The 16,385-nt window shown below is 38.0% G+C and overlaps 1 protein-coding gene across 2 annotated transcripts in view; it reads right to left on the bottom strand.

Moving 5' to 3' along the window:
* Window positions 1–13,859, bottom strand: part of SLC8A1 (solute carrier family 8 member A1) — a 409,941-nt gene extending 396,082 nt beyond the window's left edge. Inside the window, exon 1 of one of the 2 annotated variants that reach the window (XM_082427686.1) lies at window positions 13,765–13,859. Coding sequence is in view for 1 of the 2 variants with exons in the window: in XM_082427683.1 (XP_082283809.1) it covers window positions 13,765–13,794 (30 nt within the window). In the remaining variant the exon portion in view is untranslated. The remainder of the gene's footprint in view (window positions 1–13,764) is intronic. The other variant, XM_082427683.1, reaches the window with a different exon arrangement.
* Window positions 13,860–16,385: the final 2,526 nt, after the last annotated feature.

The raw sequence follows: 16,385 nt of genomic DNA, 5'->3' as shown, positions 1-16,385 counted from the left end.
TGCAGGGTTTGTTAAGTGAAAAGAGGGGAAAAAAAAACACTGAAGAAAGACGGCAATGAACATGTGAGAAAATGGAGATCTGAGCCACTCTTGACTATTTCAGTGAAATGTAAGTAGTCTGCTGAAGCCGAGACAAAGAACATTTATTGGGAGATAGAGAGGGCCAAGCTTAGGAATGTAGGCAGGGCTACAATTTCAAAGGTCTTTGGTCCCAAGCTAATGAATTTGGATTTTATCCTGGAAGTTACAGGGATTCATTAAAAGATTTTACATATGTGTATGCCAGATCAAGATTGTGTTTAACAAGATCACTTTGGCAACCAGGTGGAGGATAGTTGGGAGTGGCCAGGATGGGGGAAGGGCATCTCTTAGCGTGCTGTTGCAATAACTCATGTAATAAGCTATAAAAGGCAGTAATGGATATGAGAGACTTCAGGGAGTATGAACTAAAAGATTCGGGGACTGATTTGTTGTGGTGGGGAGACAGCAAGTCAAAGAAAGGAGTCTAAGCTGACTTCTTGGTTTAAGATTAATCAAAGTGTTATATAAACCAGAAACACCGGTGAAGTGGGTAGTAGCAAGATGAGTTTAATTGGAAACATATTAGGTTTAAGTAAGGGAATCTGTGGAAATAGGTTGAATAGACAGTTGAATGTATGGATGGGAGGATGGACAGTAAATTTTAGTAATGGGAAACTAGAGTCAAAGATAAAAGTGATGGTAAAATAGTAGCTGGTTCCTCTAAATTTGTTCAGATACTTTGCATAAGTAAATCACATTCCAATGTATGAAACCTTTTTATAAGAAAACGTTGAATCAGTCAGTACTCTTTGAGGAACTCTGGAGATTGGAAGAGGAGCCATGAAAGTACAAATGAGCAAACGGAGTTTCAATGTTCAAAGTCAAGTCAGACTAACCTCATGACACTGAGCGATCTTTCACTGAAGAGAAAAATGCTGTTGGTACGTGATTTCTGACCTTCATCAGGATGTTTTGCATGACTACACAAAAGCACTTTGGACCAGATGGAAGACTATGGACTGCCTGATAATGCGATTAGGTGGAGTCCTTACTAAATAACGGTGCTCAAAGATTGCTGACTCAGGCTGGATGGAAAGTGACTGATGTGTTGCATGGCACTGGCCTTGCCTTTGGCTAAAGACTTTGTCAGAGTATAGGATAAAGATATAAAAGCCATTCTCACTACATTTGCAATAGATGTCAAAGTTGAAAAATGAAAACAGACTGGATGGCATTCAGGATCCGCAGACATCTTAATAGATGCAATTTAAAAAGGGTGGGTCTCAACGTCCTGCACCTGGAGCCCTCAAAATCACCTGCAAGTGCTTTTTGACTGAGTTGTGCCTCTCAACCCCATCAACACATCAATTAAATAGATAAACAAATGGAAAAACACATTCGAAGATGAGTTTTCAGGCATTAAATTAAGTAGGAATTCACACACATGTCATAAGGGGACCCACTAAGAAATTGGAGCCATAAAGTTTGAGACAAATGTAATAACTGCTGGTCTTCAGAGACTTCAAGTGATGTCAGTCGGAATAGGAATCACGTTCTATGTGATCATAAAGACTAGAACTAGATAAAAAAGTTATCTTTCTCCATTAATTTCTGTGAAGAACTTGCCCATAGTAGAGTGAATAGTAGCGTTGGCTCTGGAACCAGATTTGTCCAGCTCTACTATTTATTATTTGTGTGACCTTAGCCAGGTTTACTTAGTCCTTCCCTATATCATTTTCCTCACCTGAAAATGAGGATAATAAGAGGATCCGGCTTATAAGGTTATTGTCAGGACTTAATGAGTTAATGTATGTAAAAGCACTGAGGAAATTCTGCCTGATGTGTAGAAATTGCTTTATGTGTTAGCTACTATTGTTGGTAGTAGTTACAGGAGCATAGAGGGTAAACACCCCCTCACCCCACCCCGCCAAAGGAAATATTAAGTAGAAGAAGAGATTTAGAGAGGCACTCTTTGAGCACCTTTTAAGAATTTATGGATCATTTGTAAGCCAGTGTCTAGAAGTTGGTGACAGTTTCCAAGCATTCTGATTGCTGACTCACCCACATAACTCCCGTCAGAGTGCATGGGAAGCAGCTGCAAGCAATAGCCGCCATCCTAGGACCCAGGACAACTTTCTGCTTGGGTACCTGGCAAGGTTAGGTACTTCTTTCATTTCTGAACTCATCTTCTTGCCTTCATACTTTACATATTTAGTTTTCCACACGTGTTTCTGGCCTCTGTGTCAATGGCAATTCAGAATCTCTTTTTCTGGTCCACTGTCCTTGCCTCTGATCCCAAGTCCTTACTGGAGAAGGAAAGGGCACCAAGAACCTTTTTACTTTTAAAAATTCCCAGGCATAAACTTAAGTCCACAGAACCACAAGCACACAGCAAATATTAGATTTTCATGGAAAATGAAAAACAGGCTTCTTTGCATCTACTGGGGTTAAGAACAACCTTGATATTTTGGTAGCTGCTAAATCAGCGTGACACTGCTTTTGAATTGCAATTTGGAGCTCCTCACACCACTGAGTTATCTACCCAGTAATTTAACTAAAATGCCTGGGTCGGATCTTAGAATCATAACCATCCATCGTTTACTCCACGCTATCCCTGAACCATACCTTTCTCCTGGATTGCTATTCCCCATACTGAGTTCCACGGAAGGCTGGTGTCACAAGATATTATCTTCTTGAAAAAATAAAATCTATAGACATATAACTGAGAAACACTGCATATGATCAACAGTGCTTAGGTATCCCCAAAGCAAATTAGCTTCTTAAAAGAACTCCTTTAGTAAGAACCAGTTTACCTGGGTTTAACCTAGTAGTCCCTAGTTTATTCTCTCATAGAATTAGTTTATAGCCCATTAATACTCAGTTCACTAGTATTTGGTGAAAGAGTTTGGTAGCTACTAATTTTGGCTGATTTTCTTTGAACGCCTACGCAGTACTAATTTATTGTTGAAAACAGCCCTTTAATTAGGGCGAGCATATGTCCCGGTTTGCCTGGGACATTCCCAGTTCACTGCTGTTGATCCAGTGTGATGATAATTCTTCCCCCTTTTACTCTCAAAAATGTTCTGATTCTGATGACCAATTATGTAGACCCTCGACCTGTAAGGTGTCTATCATTATCATCTGCTTGCTTTATTTATTTATTTATTGCCTTTCTACAATTTATCCTCCCTACTGCAGCTGGAATTAAGTGTTAAAAATGTAAGTTAGTTCATTTCATGTCTCAGTTCATAATCTTCCAGTAGATTCCTAGCAGTCTTGGAATTAAAGTCCCCTAACCGAGTCTTCCAAGTCTATGGGCTTCAAAGACCTAATGAATTAGCTGTTAGCTATATCTCTGATGTCATTTTTTATCACTCTCCTACTTTTTATAGAGCCTCACTGGGCTCCTTATTGCTCCTAGAACAGATCACGTATGCTCCTACCTCAATGCCTTTATACTTACTAGTTTTTCCCTCTGTCTGGAAATCTTCTCCCCAATTATTCACCTGACTTGTTTCCTCACTGCATTTAGTTTTCTGCTCAAATTTCATTTCCTTTGACCACCCTACCTAAAAGCACTTTCCCTCCTCTTTCTCTGTCTCCTTATCCTGCTGTGCTTTTTGTTTGTGTTTATATTGTCTGAGTTATAACTCTAATACTGCAGTTACATTAGCACTCCAGTACCTCCATTGGAGTGTGTATATCCTCTTTGTATACCATTTCTATAATGTTCAGTTCTTCAACATAAATTAGCAAAACAGTTAAAAATAAATGCTCACCCTTGCTCACTTTAGAACACTGACATTTTAAAATAATTTGCCAATTACATTAATCTCCCTCAGTTCTAGGTATTTTGACTGGCAAGTGCTCTCTTTCGACTGGCATGCAGTGTTTTGAAACATATGGATTAAATCTACCTTTCTCGTTTCCTTGTTTTTCAAAATTGATCTGTAATCGAACCAGAAACGCTTAAAAGCAGAGACTTTCTAGACACCACCCAGTACAGACTCCTAGGAAGACAGGGAAACACACTAAGGAAGGGAAATGTTCCTTCAAGTCCTTCAACAGTTATAGGGACATCTGTCACCTTTTGGTTTGTTCCTCATCAAGCCCTTTGGGAGTTGCCTGTTGCCCACCGGGCAGGGATTTCAATACTGTTGCCCCATCTCATCTCCTACACAGGTGGGACCTGAGCAAAGTTTAATAAGAAGAATATATCATCCCCCTGTGGATGCAGTGAGTGGCCCAAGTTTCAGATAGTGTTATAACCTTGGGATCATAGTATCAAAGGAACTCCTTCTTTGTATCTTCTCACTCTGCTTTACTCTCCATCCTAAATCAAGCTCTTACCATGAAACAGCAAAGATTGGGTTCATGATCTCTAGACATCATCTTAATACTGGCCATTTCAGAAGAATTAAAATCCTTCCCTTTCCCAGCATACATATCAATTCCCCAACAGGATTCTGGTCTGTTCCATTTAGTTCATCCTAAGCCAATGCATATAAATATGAAGGCAAACAGACAAGGTAGATATAACCCTAGAAATGAATGTTATACTATAGTCATTTAAAAACTTTCTTTAGAGCAATTCCTACTCATCACCCCGTGGTTTATCTTCCCAATGTATCCTCCCTTTCATCACAGCACACATTTGATCCACTGAAGAAGGCATAAACATTTTAGCTTGGTTTCTACCTTCCCTCCCAGCCTTATGTTGCTTTTTGACTTGTCCTGGATTAATGTTTTGTTATCAATCTCTGGAATGGTTCTCTTCTTTAACTTTACATCCTGCACCTTTATTAATGAATTCTTTGAGAGAAAGGACTGTGTCTCAGTCATCATTTTATACACAAAAGCACAGCGTTTGGAAATAGTAGATGCTCAGTAAATGCTTACTGAATGAATAACAATAATAGCTACCATTTATTGAGTAATTATTATGTGCTAGGAACTAAACATATTACACGCTTTATCTCATTGGTTCTTACAAGAAGAACGAAGTAATCATTTAAAAATAGTTCTTTGGTATCTCCTTAGCGCAGGTGTGATTTGTTAAGAGTATTTGAATACTTTTACATGATTTTCAATAATAAATACATTACTTAGAGTAAGTAAAGGATATTCATTTAGCCACTCAGTTATCCATCAGACATTAATTGTCTACTTTGTGTCAGGAAATGGTAGTGGAGATACAAAATTAAGAGGTATCACAAATCTGGTCACAGTTCTGGCTCGACCTTTCTGTACTCCCACCCCCTCACCTCCCATTCCCCTGCCACTGCCTTCAGAAGAAAGTTCCACCTTCTTAACAAGATAAGGGAGATTTTATTTTTTTTCTGCCATCACATTTCCAGGCTCGCTGCTGGCTAATGCACACCTCAAATCTCAGCAACAGCAGAACACTGATAGAGATCAGTCTATTGATTATCTTTGAGGGGAAAAATGTCTGGAAAGGGTTATCAGGGGACCTTCTGAGGTGCTGATAATGGTTCTGTGTCTTGATCTAGGTGCTGAATACATGGACACGTGAGTGAATTCTATTTATGAAAATACATTGAACCGCACAGCCACGTGTTTCTGTGGCTATACTATACTTCAATAAAGAGTCAAAAACAAGTCAACCCAACCAAAAAGCCACCTCTTGCAATGCTGAATTATTTGTTGTTTCCCATCCCTAATGTGGCATATTTTCCTCTTTCCTCCAGACTTTTGCATATGCTGCCACCTCCCTGGGTCACCACTGGCCTGTGCTATTAACTTTTTCCCATAGTTCTCTATGAAACTGCTTTGCGACAGCCTGTTCCTGTGATTCTCTGCCCCACCAGACTAAGTTCTTCAGTGCTGTGTCTCCTGGTATTTAATGTAGCTCCAGGAACTCAATGAGTTTAGTATAGCGACAGAACCACATAATTTCACTGGTGCGAAACGCTGGGAGAGCTCAATTCTAAGTGCTCTGGGAACACAATAAAAAAAAGCACACAGGCATACAAATACACAAGTACACAAACATATCTTCTACAGTAGGCTGAATCAAAAGAGAACGTATGATTTGTGCCTTCATCACCTCCCCAAAACAACAAAAACAATACTCAGAAGACTTTTCTATACTTTTAGAATAGCTATGCATGTATATGGATGAAACTATTCAAGTTGGAACTTAAATTGGCATTCTGTAAGCTAGGCACCCTTCTACTCTTTTTGCATAGGGACCCATTAAATAGCTTGTCCTTTGTGTTAAAACCATAGGCCTGGGTTTAATCAATTCTTTCAGAGTTAACTATTGATATTTCCAGGGGATTTTTCCATGATCGGATGACAGCTATATTTCATCCTATGTATTAACTCTGGTCAGTTAGTGCTGAGTGCCTGCAACAATCCACTGAGAATGACTCTGAGACGAATCTAGGCTGAGTCAGTGACGATGACATGATTGATGTTCGCCACGGATGCTGTGAGGTCAGGGAGGGCAGTGAATGCGCTACCCCTCATCTGGATTCTAAATCATCATTTAGCATAACAACAAGGTCATGCCCAGATTATCTTTCTGCAGGATTTGACAGAGCTAGTGACATGTTAGCGTGTCCTCTGAATATCTGAGATGGAGATTCATTTTATACAATAGATCACAGATGCTGTTTTTGGATAATGGAACCTTTGATTTCACCAAAGATATTGAAGAACAATTCCTTCTCACATCCCATTTTGGAAGATGTGGTTTGGAAGGTCACAACCTTGCTGAACTTTTGGAGATCTGGTTCTCAAACTAGTCAATGAATATTTATTAGATGTTTCCTTGAAAAATAGATAAAATTATCCAGTAAATCGGGCACATTTTGTTTTAGCTAGACCCGAGTGGATTATTGAGGAAAAAAAAATGAGCTTTGGGACATATATTCTCTAAATTAGTTATTTATTTAGTCTGTGTTCCCCAAAAGATCACGGGCCTAAACTGTGGCTTTGGGACACACATACTGAACAAAAGCTAAGTATATAAGTGTTACTTCAATTTTGTTTCTTTGTAACGAAACTTTGGGTGGCTGGTACTTAGCATAGTGTGTTTTTGTTTTAGTTTTTCAGTGCTTTGAACTGCTTAGGAAATTATGTGCTTTAAGTTAATTATTATGGCTGTTTGTTCATAGTGTTGTTGATCGTTGATAGTTTAAAAAGTGTAACCTGTTAGGGACTATAGATTTATGGGAACTGCAGGAACCCCATTTTTTGCTTAAGTCGCTAATCTTTTGATTTCCTTTCCCTATCCCTTACATGAATCACAGTAGATATTTATCTTTTTAAGGCAAAACAATATTTAAATTAATAGCAGCAGAATCATCTCCGGGGAAACAATATAACAAATGATCTTGAATGTGTAACAGAGTAAAAATAGAGTGGTAGAAGGTGGATTTGACCTCTATTCCTCTGCACGCGCCTGATAAAAAGTAAAAATAGGGGCTTCCCTGGTGGCGCAGTGGTTGAGAATCTGCCTGCCAATGCAGGGAACACGGGTTCGAGCCCTGGTCTGGGAAGATCCCACATGTCGCGGAGCAACTAGGCCCGTGAGCCGCAACTACTGAGCCTGCGCGTCTGGAGCCTGTGCTCCGCAACAGGAGAGGCCGCGATAGTGAGAGGCCCCCGCTTGCCGCAACTAGAGAAAGCCCTCGCACAGAAACGAAGACCCAACACAGCCAAAAAAAATAATAAATAAATGATAAATTAAAAAAAAAAGTAAAAAGGTAATCTTTCATTACATTCTCTTTGCAAAAAAATAAGTGAATAACTTCTTTATAATTTGTATTGCCATAGTTAAAATACATTTCATTATAATTTTCATAAAACTAATACACAACTCTACAATACTGGTGAAAATTTTATGTTGAATTCCTGACGGTCCGATGCTCATAAGCATAATCTAAAATGTAAGTTGAATGCCAAGTAGAGCTCTTGTTCTTCATTTAAAATTTTGAATTGGAATTTAAATGCAGTTTAATATGTCTGTGAGATGGGTCCCTGAATACAATACTAACTTTCATTTAAACGATTTTTATCTCATTTTATCATCTTTATACAAATCATCTTTGCTACGTAACAGTGAAGACTGGGGGAAGGATGTAAAAATTTTGACACACGTTTATCGAAAAGTAGGTAATATGATAGGGAGGGAAAGAAAATGGAGTACAGTCCCTTCTCTTTAAAATAACAGTTTAACCTCTATTTCTGAAAAGTATCCAGTCAACAATTTATAAATGTTAGTTTATAAAGAGCAATCAATACTATTTCTTATATAGCTGGTGCTCAGAAACATTGTTTCAGATGATTAGTTTACTCATTAAACAGATTAAGTGGACAATAATCTGAGAATAACATGGTTTGCTCTCCCTTCTTGTCAGACACTATGCTGAATACTTTTCGTACATTAATTTTTTCATACATTAATCTATTTGTTTCTATTTTTAAAAGGCCAAGAAAGAGTTGCGGGACAGGAAAACACAGAGGCTAAGAAGAGGCTTCAAATCCTGCCTCTTCTGTTTACTTGTCGTGTGACCTTGGGCATATTGCCAACATTTCTGTGCATAACTATTCACAGAATGGTTGCCAATCTTGTAGGGTAATTGTTAGAATTTATGAATTAATATATGTGACTTGCTTAGAAGTGTGCTTGGAAAAGAGTGGAGTTCAACGCATGTCAAGATAGTTATTAGGTAACTTGCCCAACATGACAATAAGAAGTGTAGTTGGGATTTTATGGATTTGTCTGAATCGAGAACTCAGGGTTTTAACCGAAAAAAACAATTTTTATTTCTTAATATTTTATCCATATGGGTAAGGCAGTGGCAAAATTAGTTAAGATTTTGAAATAGTTTTTAAAATTCTATATCTTTGAATGAAATTCAACAACAGCTTGCGATGGATAATAGCATAATAACAGCATAATAGATAACAGTATATATGTCATTTTACATATGATTGCACCTTATCTCTCAGAGGGCAAGCTGCTGGAGAAACTAAAGAACTAGAGTTATTATTACTATTATATATTATTATTAATTGGAATATAATACATTACTATGAATAGGGTAAATATTCAATGGATTCTTCTATCTCTACCTAAAACAGACCTTGTTCAGAAAAATGATTTAAGAAATGCCTTTTTAACCGGTGCCCTTCTCTTCTATTAAGATATGACTTAATTTTTGAAAGTTTTTTTAATATTCATGAGGGAATATATATCTGTATCTATTTATTTTTTATATCTTAAATGATAGTTTCCAGACTCACCATGGTATGATTTGGAGTAAGAGGGGAATTCAATTTCATAATCAATCAGTTCAAGAGTATTTAATCAATATCTGCCAAATATTCAAAGTTAATGGTGGGTTAATTCTAGAAACTGACTTGAAAGGAATTTAAGAATTCATCTATACTCTCTTTGAGATGTGATCACTCTTCTGTTTACTATTTCTAGTGACAGGGAAGTTAGTCTCAAGAAAAATCCATTTGATTTTAACATTGCTTACAAAGATGGTACCACCATTTACAGGCCATTAAGCTAAACTCTTTATTTGAACTTTGCCAATTTATCCCTTCAGTATGGTCATTGCTGTCCATAATTTGCAGAGAAGAGAAATAGAGGCTTAAAAAGATGATGTTACTTGTCCAAAGTCACACGGCCATTAATACATTGAAGAGCCAGACCTGAAACTCAGGCTGTCAGACTCCAATCACCCTCAGCAGTCATAACTCTAACCACTGCTCCACCCACTTTCTCGAAGAGTCCTCTTTACCCTGAGCTGAAATCTAGAGGAGTTATTTATTTTATCTCTACTTGCATTCAACCCAGAATCATTTCTGCAGGCCTCAGAGAGCCCAGCCTTCAGTTCCTACTTAAATGAAAGGAGTCTTTTGTAACCCTTCATTGCCTCTTGGTATTGTGGCCAGTGTTAGTTTCTTATTCATATGTATTGATATGTGATAAATTAATATATCTTCTGAGTAAAATCACACACCCTCTCTCCAAAGTTCTTGACATTTAGAAAGGCAAAAGGCAAAAAAGAGAATGATTTGCCTAATCCTTAGAAAACTGTTGCTATCCAAACTTAATATGCCCTTTCAAGATGACTATTTGATAATTTGCTAAAACAATATGAAATTTCATTTAGCAGCTATAGTTAAGAACCATAATGTCACATATACATATATATTTTTTTTACCTCTCAATAATTGTGGTCAGCATTCACATAGGTTTCAGCCTAGGGAGTATGAGAGATATCAAATAGATCTATATCAATACTTTATTGTAGAGAAAACTTCTTTTTAAATACGTTGAAACTTTTAAATAGGAACGCCCTGTCAGTGAAGATTACATCAATCAAACTTCCAGAAAAGTCATCTTTCTTGGAAAGATTACATTTTTTTATCTTCAGCTGTGGTTCTGTTACCCCCCCCCCCCCACACACACACACCAATGAAATAAACTGGACTGGTTACCACTTTTTTACTGCAAAAAGAAAGGGCTTCTCAATGTTGGTTGCACATTAGGATTTCATGGGATAGATTAAAAAAATAAACTACCTTTGCCTGGACCCCATGAGCATATTTAGTTGATCAGGGGCGCAGCGGACATCACCCCCACCAAGTGATTTTAAAGTGTTGAGAACCATGGATCATCTCATGGGAAGAAGTTGATGAAATAGGAAAGGCCATTTTCTCCTCAGCTAAGTGCCATGGGAATTTGTTCCCCTTTCATTACTTTATATACCTGAAAACTACTTTAACAATTCTCTGCCATGGAATTTTCTTCTAATATCTCACCAGGACATTTGAAATGGAAGTGTAATTTTAAGTAATTGAAAGAGGAGCAGTCTGGGCAGATGGGTTCTGATCAGGTGACCTGGATCCCTTCACCTTCCATTGACTGACCTTGGAGAAACTATACAGCCTCTCGGGCCTTCTAACTCCTCACCAGGACCATCTACTAGTCTCATGCCTAATGTCATTAAAAAAATCTTGAAATCTTCAGTGGTTTGTCTGGGACCACTCAATTTTTAATCACTGGAGAAAATTATATTTTATTTGAAGTTTGCAAGGGAATTTTTGTTTTAGAGTAACCATTGTTATCATTTCCTTGAAACTTAATGACCTTTCCTCTGGATCACAATTTTCCATGCCTTTGGAAAAGCATACAGATTCTCCCCCAACAGTTTCAGGGATATTGTTCATACAAATTCTTACTTTCATACAAATTCTCCCCCCAACATTTTCAGGGATATTGTTTGCCATCAAAGTCCCTAAAAAGTCTGTTCCCCTTGCTCATTGCAGCGCCATCAACCAGGCCCGGGAACTATCCAATCTGGCCCTTCACAGACAGAATCCTCATAGCTGTGCCCTGTGCTCTTAGGACAAATGTCAACTTTCCTGTTATCCTTGGCCACTGTAATTTTGCTTCTACATCAGCTAACTATAGCATAGAGCATTCATGTCATTTTTTTTCCCACACAAGACTGTCAACATTTCCAATTCTCTCCTCAAAATACGATCTCAAGATTTTCTAACACGTACAGTCATCACTGAATGCTTAAGAAGTCATAAGTCATCAGTAGTTGATGCTCAATTTTTTTTCCATAGGTGACATACTATATATATAAAATAGCAGTAAGTCATTCTTTATTACTTATATTGCACTTCTTAAATTTGTTTGCTAAAGAAAAACAGGAACAGGAACAGACATTTCTCACGCGAAGTGCACCCTTGAAATGTACTTGGCAATTAGCAAATGAGAAAACAGTAGATGATGTCATATACGTATTGCATCTTATCACAAATACTAGAAATACTAGTGACTTAATTTAGAATAACATTTTACATATTGAAAATTGACAAAACTCTTGCTGTGCTGGTGCTGTTCCTTTTCGAAAGCCGGCTGGTATGTAGTGTTTAAGTATTTTAAAACCATCCTTTTGTAGGCCTGTTCCACTTTAGCTAAAGTTATGACAGCTTAGTTAGCTCTGTTAGTTTAAAAAAAGAAGGCATAGTTTATTCGCTCTCCCTCTCTGTCTCTCTCCTGCAGATACAGAATATTAGTATTGGCTTGGCCAAAAAGTTTGCTTGTAACAGCCTATGGAAGAACCCGAACGAACTTTTTGGCCAAGCTAATATTTTTAAATGAAGTAAAATAGCCTATTTTAGAGATGTGGAAAGGGTTAGTTTGAATGTGTTGTTAATTTAACATGCTGTCAGTTTAAATAGACTAGACATGAACAGGAGTAATTTGATGAAAATTTATAATAATAATATTTTAGTCATGATAATGTATTCTAACTGAAATAGAACCATGTTTTCTCTTTCCCTGACACTTTTTTTTGGTAATAGAGAACGTCCACAACTTGAAAGAAACCACTACATAACTAAAGTCACTTCACCTGTATCCTTTTCCCAGCTATCTAATTTATCCAAAGAACATCTCCTTGGTCAGTATTACAAGCTGTTTTATTACTTTTTTACACTTGTTTATTAATCATTTTCCATGTCATGTTTTGTCATCAGAGAAGGAAAAAATCGTATTCAATTTTTGTTTCTTTTTTTTTTATCTCACATTCTATCTTAAGATTAAAAAACTTAAGAGTTGGTTCAAATCTTCCTTGAAATATAGACACAATATTCTCAGCAAGAGAAATTTTGAATTTAAATTCCATTATCTTGTGTAAAAATTCTTTTAGTTCAGTCTTGAAAACACACACACATTTTATAGATATGACCTGCAATTTTCCCCCCTGACTTTTGTGTTTTGCAGAGGTTCACAGATTTTGCTACCAATTTTAAAAGAACTGCTTAATGATCTAATGATTACAATTTGGTAATTAGCTGGAATAGCATTTCAACATGTAACTGATATGCTGTGGCTGGGTTAACACGTATCCTGGAAACTAGAGTCATAGCGATTCTGATATTGTTCTTGTCTTCATATTCATGCTTTACTTTGGACCCCGAGACATCTAGCTTTTGTGATTCTGCCACTATCTACCGTTCCCCGAACATTACCGGTGGCAAAACTATAGTCATATAGCTTTCCCCTCAAGCTCCATAGTTTTCAGTCATTAGCCAAAAAGAAAGAAAATGTCGAAGGTACTGAGAAAAGTCTAGTGCTTAAAGCTGGTTTCAGCAATTTCAACTTGCGCAAGACCCCATGTTTGTGAAAACAACCCAAGAATCTTTGAACAGGATGTAATCAACCTCCGATCTGCTGAGAAACACTGCAAAAATGACTTCAGCTGCCAAAAATAATAACGTCGTTTACAAGCAGCTCTTCCTAGGTCTAAGGAAGAACTAGCCACACATGTTAAGTTTATGCTGGATTTGGACGCATAAGCAAGGTAAAGGGCGAATCCTCCCTCCCTCCCCTAAAATACACTGCATCAGAACCCACGAGAAGCTGGGGCCCATTTCAAAGGTGCTGGCAATATCGAGGGAGATTCCTATCCCCAGAAATCCGAACAGTAAGTGACCCCGGACAAGGGGATTCTATTTGGGAGCAATTCCATGCTGCCACTTTCCCTCTGTAACCAAGCTGCCCTGTCTTGTGAAGGCAGAGCTGTTAAATACCTCTTAGTCACCAGCCCCAACCCAAACCTTTCTTTTTCTTCCAAAATATTATCTGGCAGCTTCCCTTAAGGGACATCAAGAGCTTGGGAGGAAATATTCACGAATGATCTTTTAGATAACGTTTCATCACAAAAGCCCTGCACCTACCTCTGTGGAGCTGGGCTGATCAGTCCGCATGGGCTGGATGTGAAAAAAGACCCCGGGTGATGGTTTGTCCAAATTTACCAGAAAGAAAGAACCTGGGATGCTTGTCCTTTAAGTGCCTCTAAACATGGTTTGCATAGCTGGATCTCTGCTTATCTGTGCCTTTCGGCTTTCGCTTCCATACATGGATCTGTTCCCAACAGTAACTCCAAGCTGTCGAAAAGAAGCTATCTGGCAGCACTCCGCTTCATCCAACACATGGCTGATAAAAATACACATATAGAGATCCTTCCAGCCAGGCGCATTTCCCACCCCACCATCCTGCCACTGTGCCTCTTCGCAAATACACGGTCAGATTGGCATTTTTGCTCTCCAGACATTTAGAGAACAACCAATTTTTACCTGATTCCCACATAGAGCTTTTAGGAGATGGGTTTCCTGAACTCTGTGAAAACAGAGATATGATTACAGTTCCTTACTAGGGTTTTCATCCTTAAAGATTTTAGTGATAAGATATATATGTGAGACCTGAAAAATATTAGGGAATGAATGAATGAATGGCTGAACAATGGATAACACCGTATAGGGATGAATAAATACACAAGGTATTTCTTTAACTGGGAATAGTTAATACTCTGGATTGTTTGTCTTAAAGGATAAGGCAGTAGCACCTGGTCAAAGTAATCAAGATCTCTAAGAGAGGAGGAAGGGCCAGGTTCTTATTTGAACAGCTTCTCACTTAGGATAATTGGGGCAGTTCCTACTAAGCAACCATCTAGCATATGGTTTGAGATTCAGGAAACTTTTTTTTCTTTAATGTTAAAGAATGTAAACTTGAATGGAATACTAATTACTACATTTGTTAACTGTCAGTGGTACTTTAACTGACACATAACTGTGACCTACATTTAAGTGGTGGGATGGGTGTGGAGGGGGATAAATCCTGCTCTGTCCAATAGAGAGGTGAGACGTACTCCCCTAGGAAGTCCCAGTTCTTTTGAAATCTAGCTTTTCCGGTTTTAAATTTCTCTCTCTCTCTGTTTTTTCAATTTGTTGTTACTTGTGTAATAAGAGGTCAGAATATGGAGAGAGAGAGAGAGAGAGACCTTTCAAATAACATTTTCCCATTGGTTAACTTTTTCAAAATCATGTTAAAGCTCTTGTAGAATCTCTTGTTAGAAAAAAAGAAGAAAAAAGAAATTTGAGGCATACAGGCAAAATTCATTTTGTTATATTGAAATGGAGCAAATTTGCTTAAAATATTCCAGAGGAAGAAGGGAGGGATGGACAAAACAAGATTAACAAAATGATCATTTTTGCAGGTAGTCTATAGGTACACCTATCAACCTGTGAATAGAGAGGTCATTATATTACCTTCTCTACTTTGTGTAGGTTTTAACATTTCTATAGAAGAAAAAAGAGAGAAGGATGCAAAACATATATTTATGACAAGTTAGAAAACTCCTAGGTTTTAGTAATCTCTGTGCAACAGCACTAAGGCCAGAACAATAGGAGGCAACATTGTTTCTTATTAAAAATATTCTGGGGGCTTCCCTGGTGGCACAGTGGTTGAGAATCTGCCTGCCAATGCAGGGGACACGGGTTCGAGCCCTGGTCTGGGAAGATCGCACATGCCACGGAGCAGCTGGGCCCGTGAACCGCAATTACTGAGCCTGCACGTTTGGAGCCTGTGCTCTGCAACAAGAGAGGCCGCGATAGTGAGAGGCCTGCGCACCGCGATGAAGAGTGGCCCCCGCTCGCCACAACTAGAGAAAGCCCTTGCACAGAAACGAAGACCCAACACAGCCATAAATAAATAAATAAATAAATTAAAAAAAAAAATTCTGTTATTCCAACCTCTCCCTCCCTCCCTACCAGCAATTTATATATATGTAAATATTGTATTTATGTATTTATATAAATATTTATATATTTATGTATTTATATAAATATTTATATATTTATATATACATTTTATGTATAATATATTAGACATTATCTGCATAATAATCTATTCCCTTATTATTATTATATATTCTATATAATAATAATAATTATTATATTTAGTGAAAATTGAGATATGATATTTAAAAAGCTGACTAAACGTAGCTCAGTGATGGGCTTGGTAGAAGGTGACCTTACCCAGGAGTCATTCAATACCCTCCCTTCCTTGCCTTTTTCTACTATAGACGTGCAAAAGCAAAACTCTTTTTTCTCCTTGTCCCTTGCAGCTGGGGCTGACCATATAACACCATTCTGGCCAAGCATGTGTAAACAGGAGGCCCCTGGGTGTGACTTCAGGAAAGCTTTTCTTTATCTGTTAAAAAGGGACAGGTTCAGCTTTTACCTGTCTTGTCCTTTTACCCCTTCCACCTAGTTCCTTCTGAGAGAGCAAACTCAAGCCTGAAATTGCAGCTGCTGTTTGATGACCAGGAGGGGATAAGCAGGAGGACAAAGGCCTGCAAAGCAAGGAAGGTAGACCAGACAGACGAAAGAATTTCAGTTCTTGCCAGCAATCTTGAGTTGCTGTAGTGATCTTGATCTGCCCACCTCGGACTTCTTGTCAGGAGAGAAAAATAAAACCATAATGAATACGAAAGAGTGGATTCTGGATGATGAACTCA

Source organism: Balaenoptera physalus (assembly GCF_965194825.1).
Source record: "Balaenoptera physalus genome assembly, chromosome: 15".
Lineage (NCBI taxonomy): Eukaryota > Metazoa > Chordata > Mammalia > Artiodactyla > Balaenopteridae > Balaenoptera > Balaenoptera physalus.
Note: the sequence above shows the minus strand (reverse complement) of the source record. Positions and strands in the feature narration are given on the sequence as shown.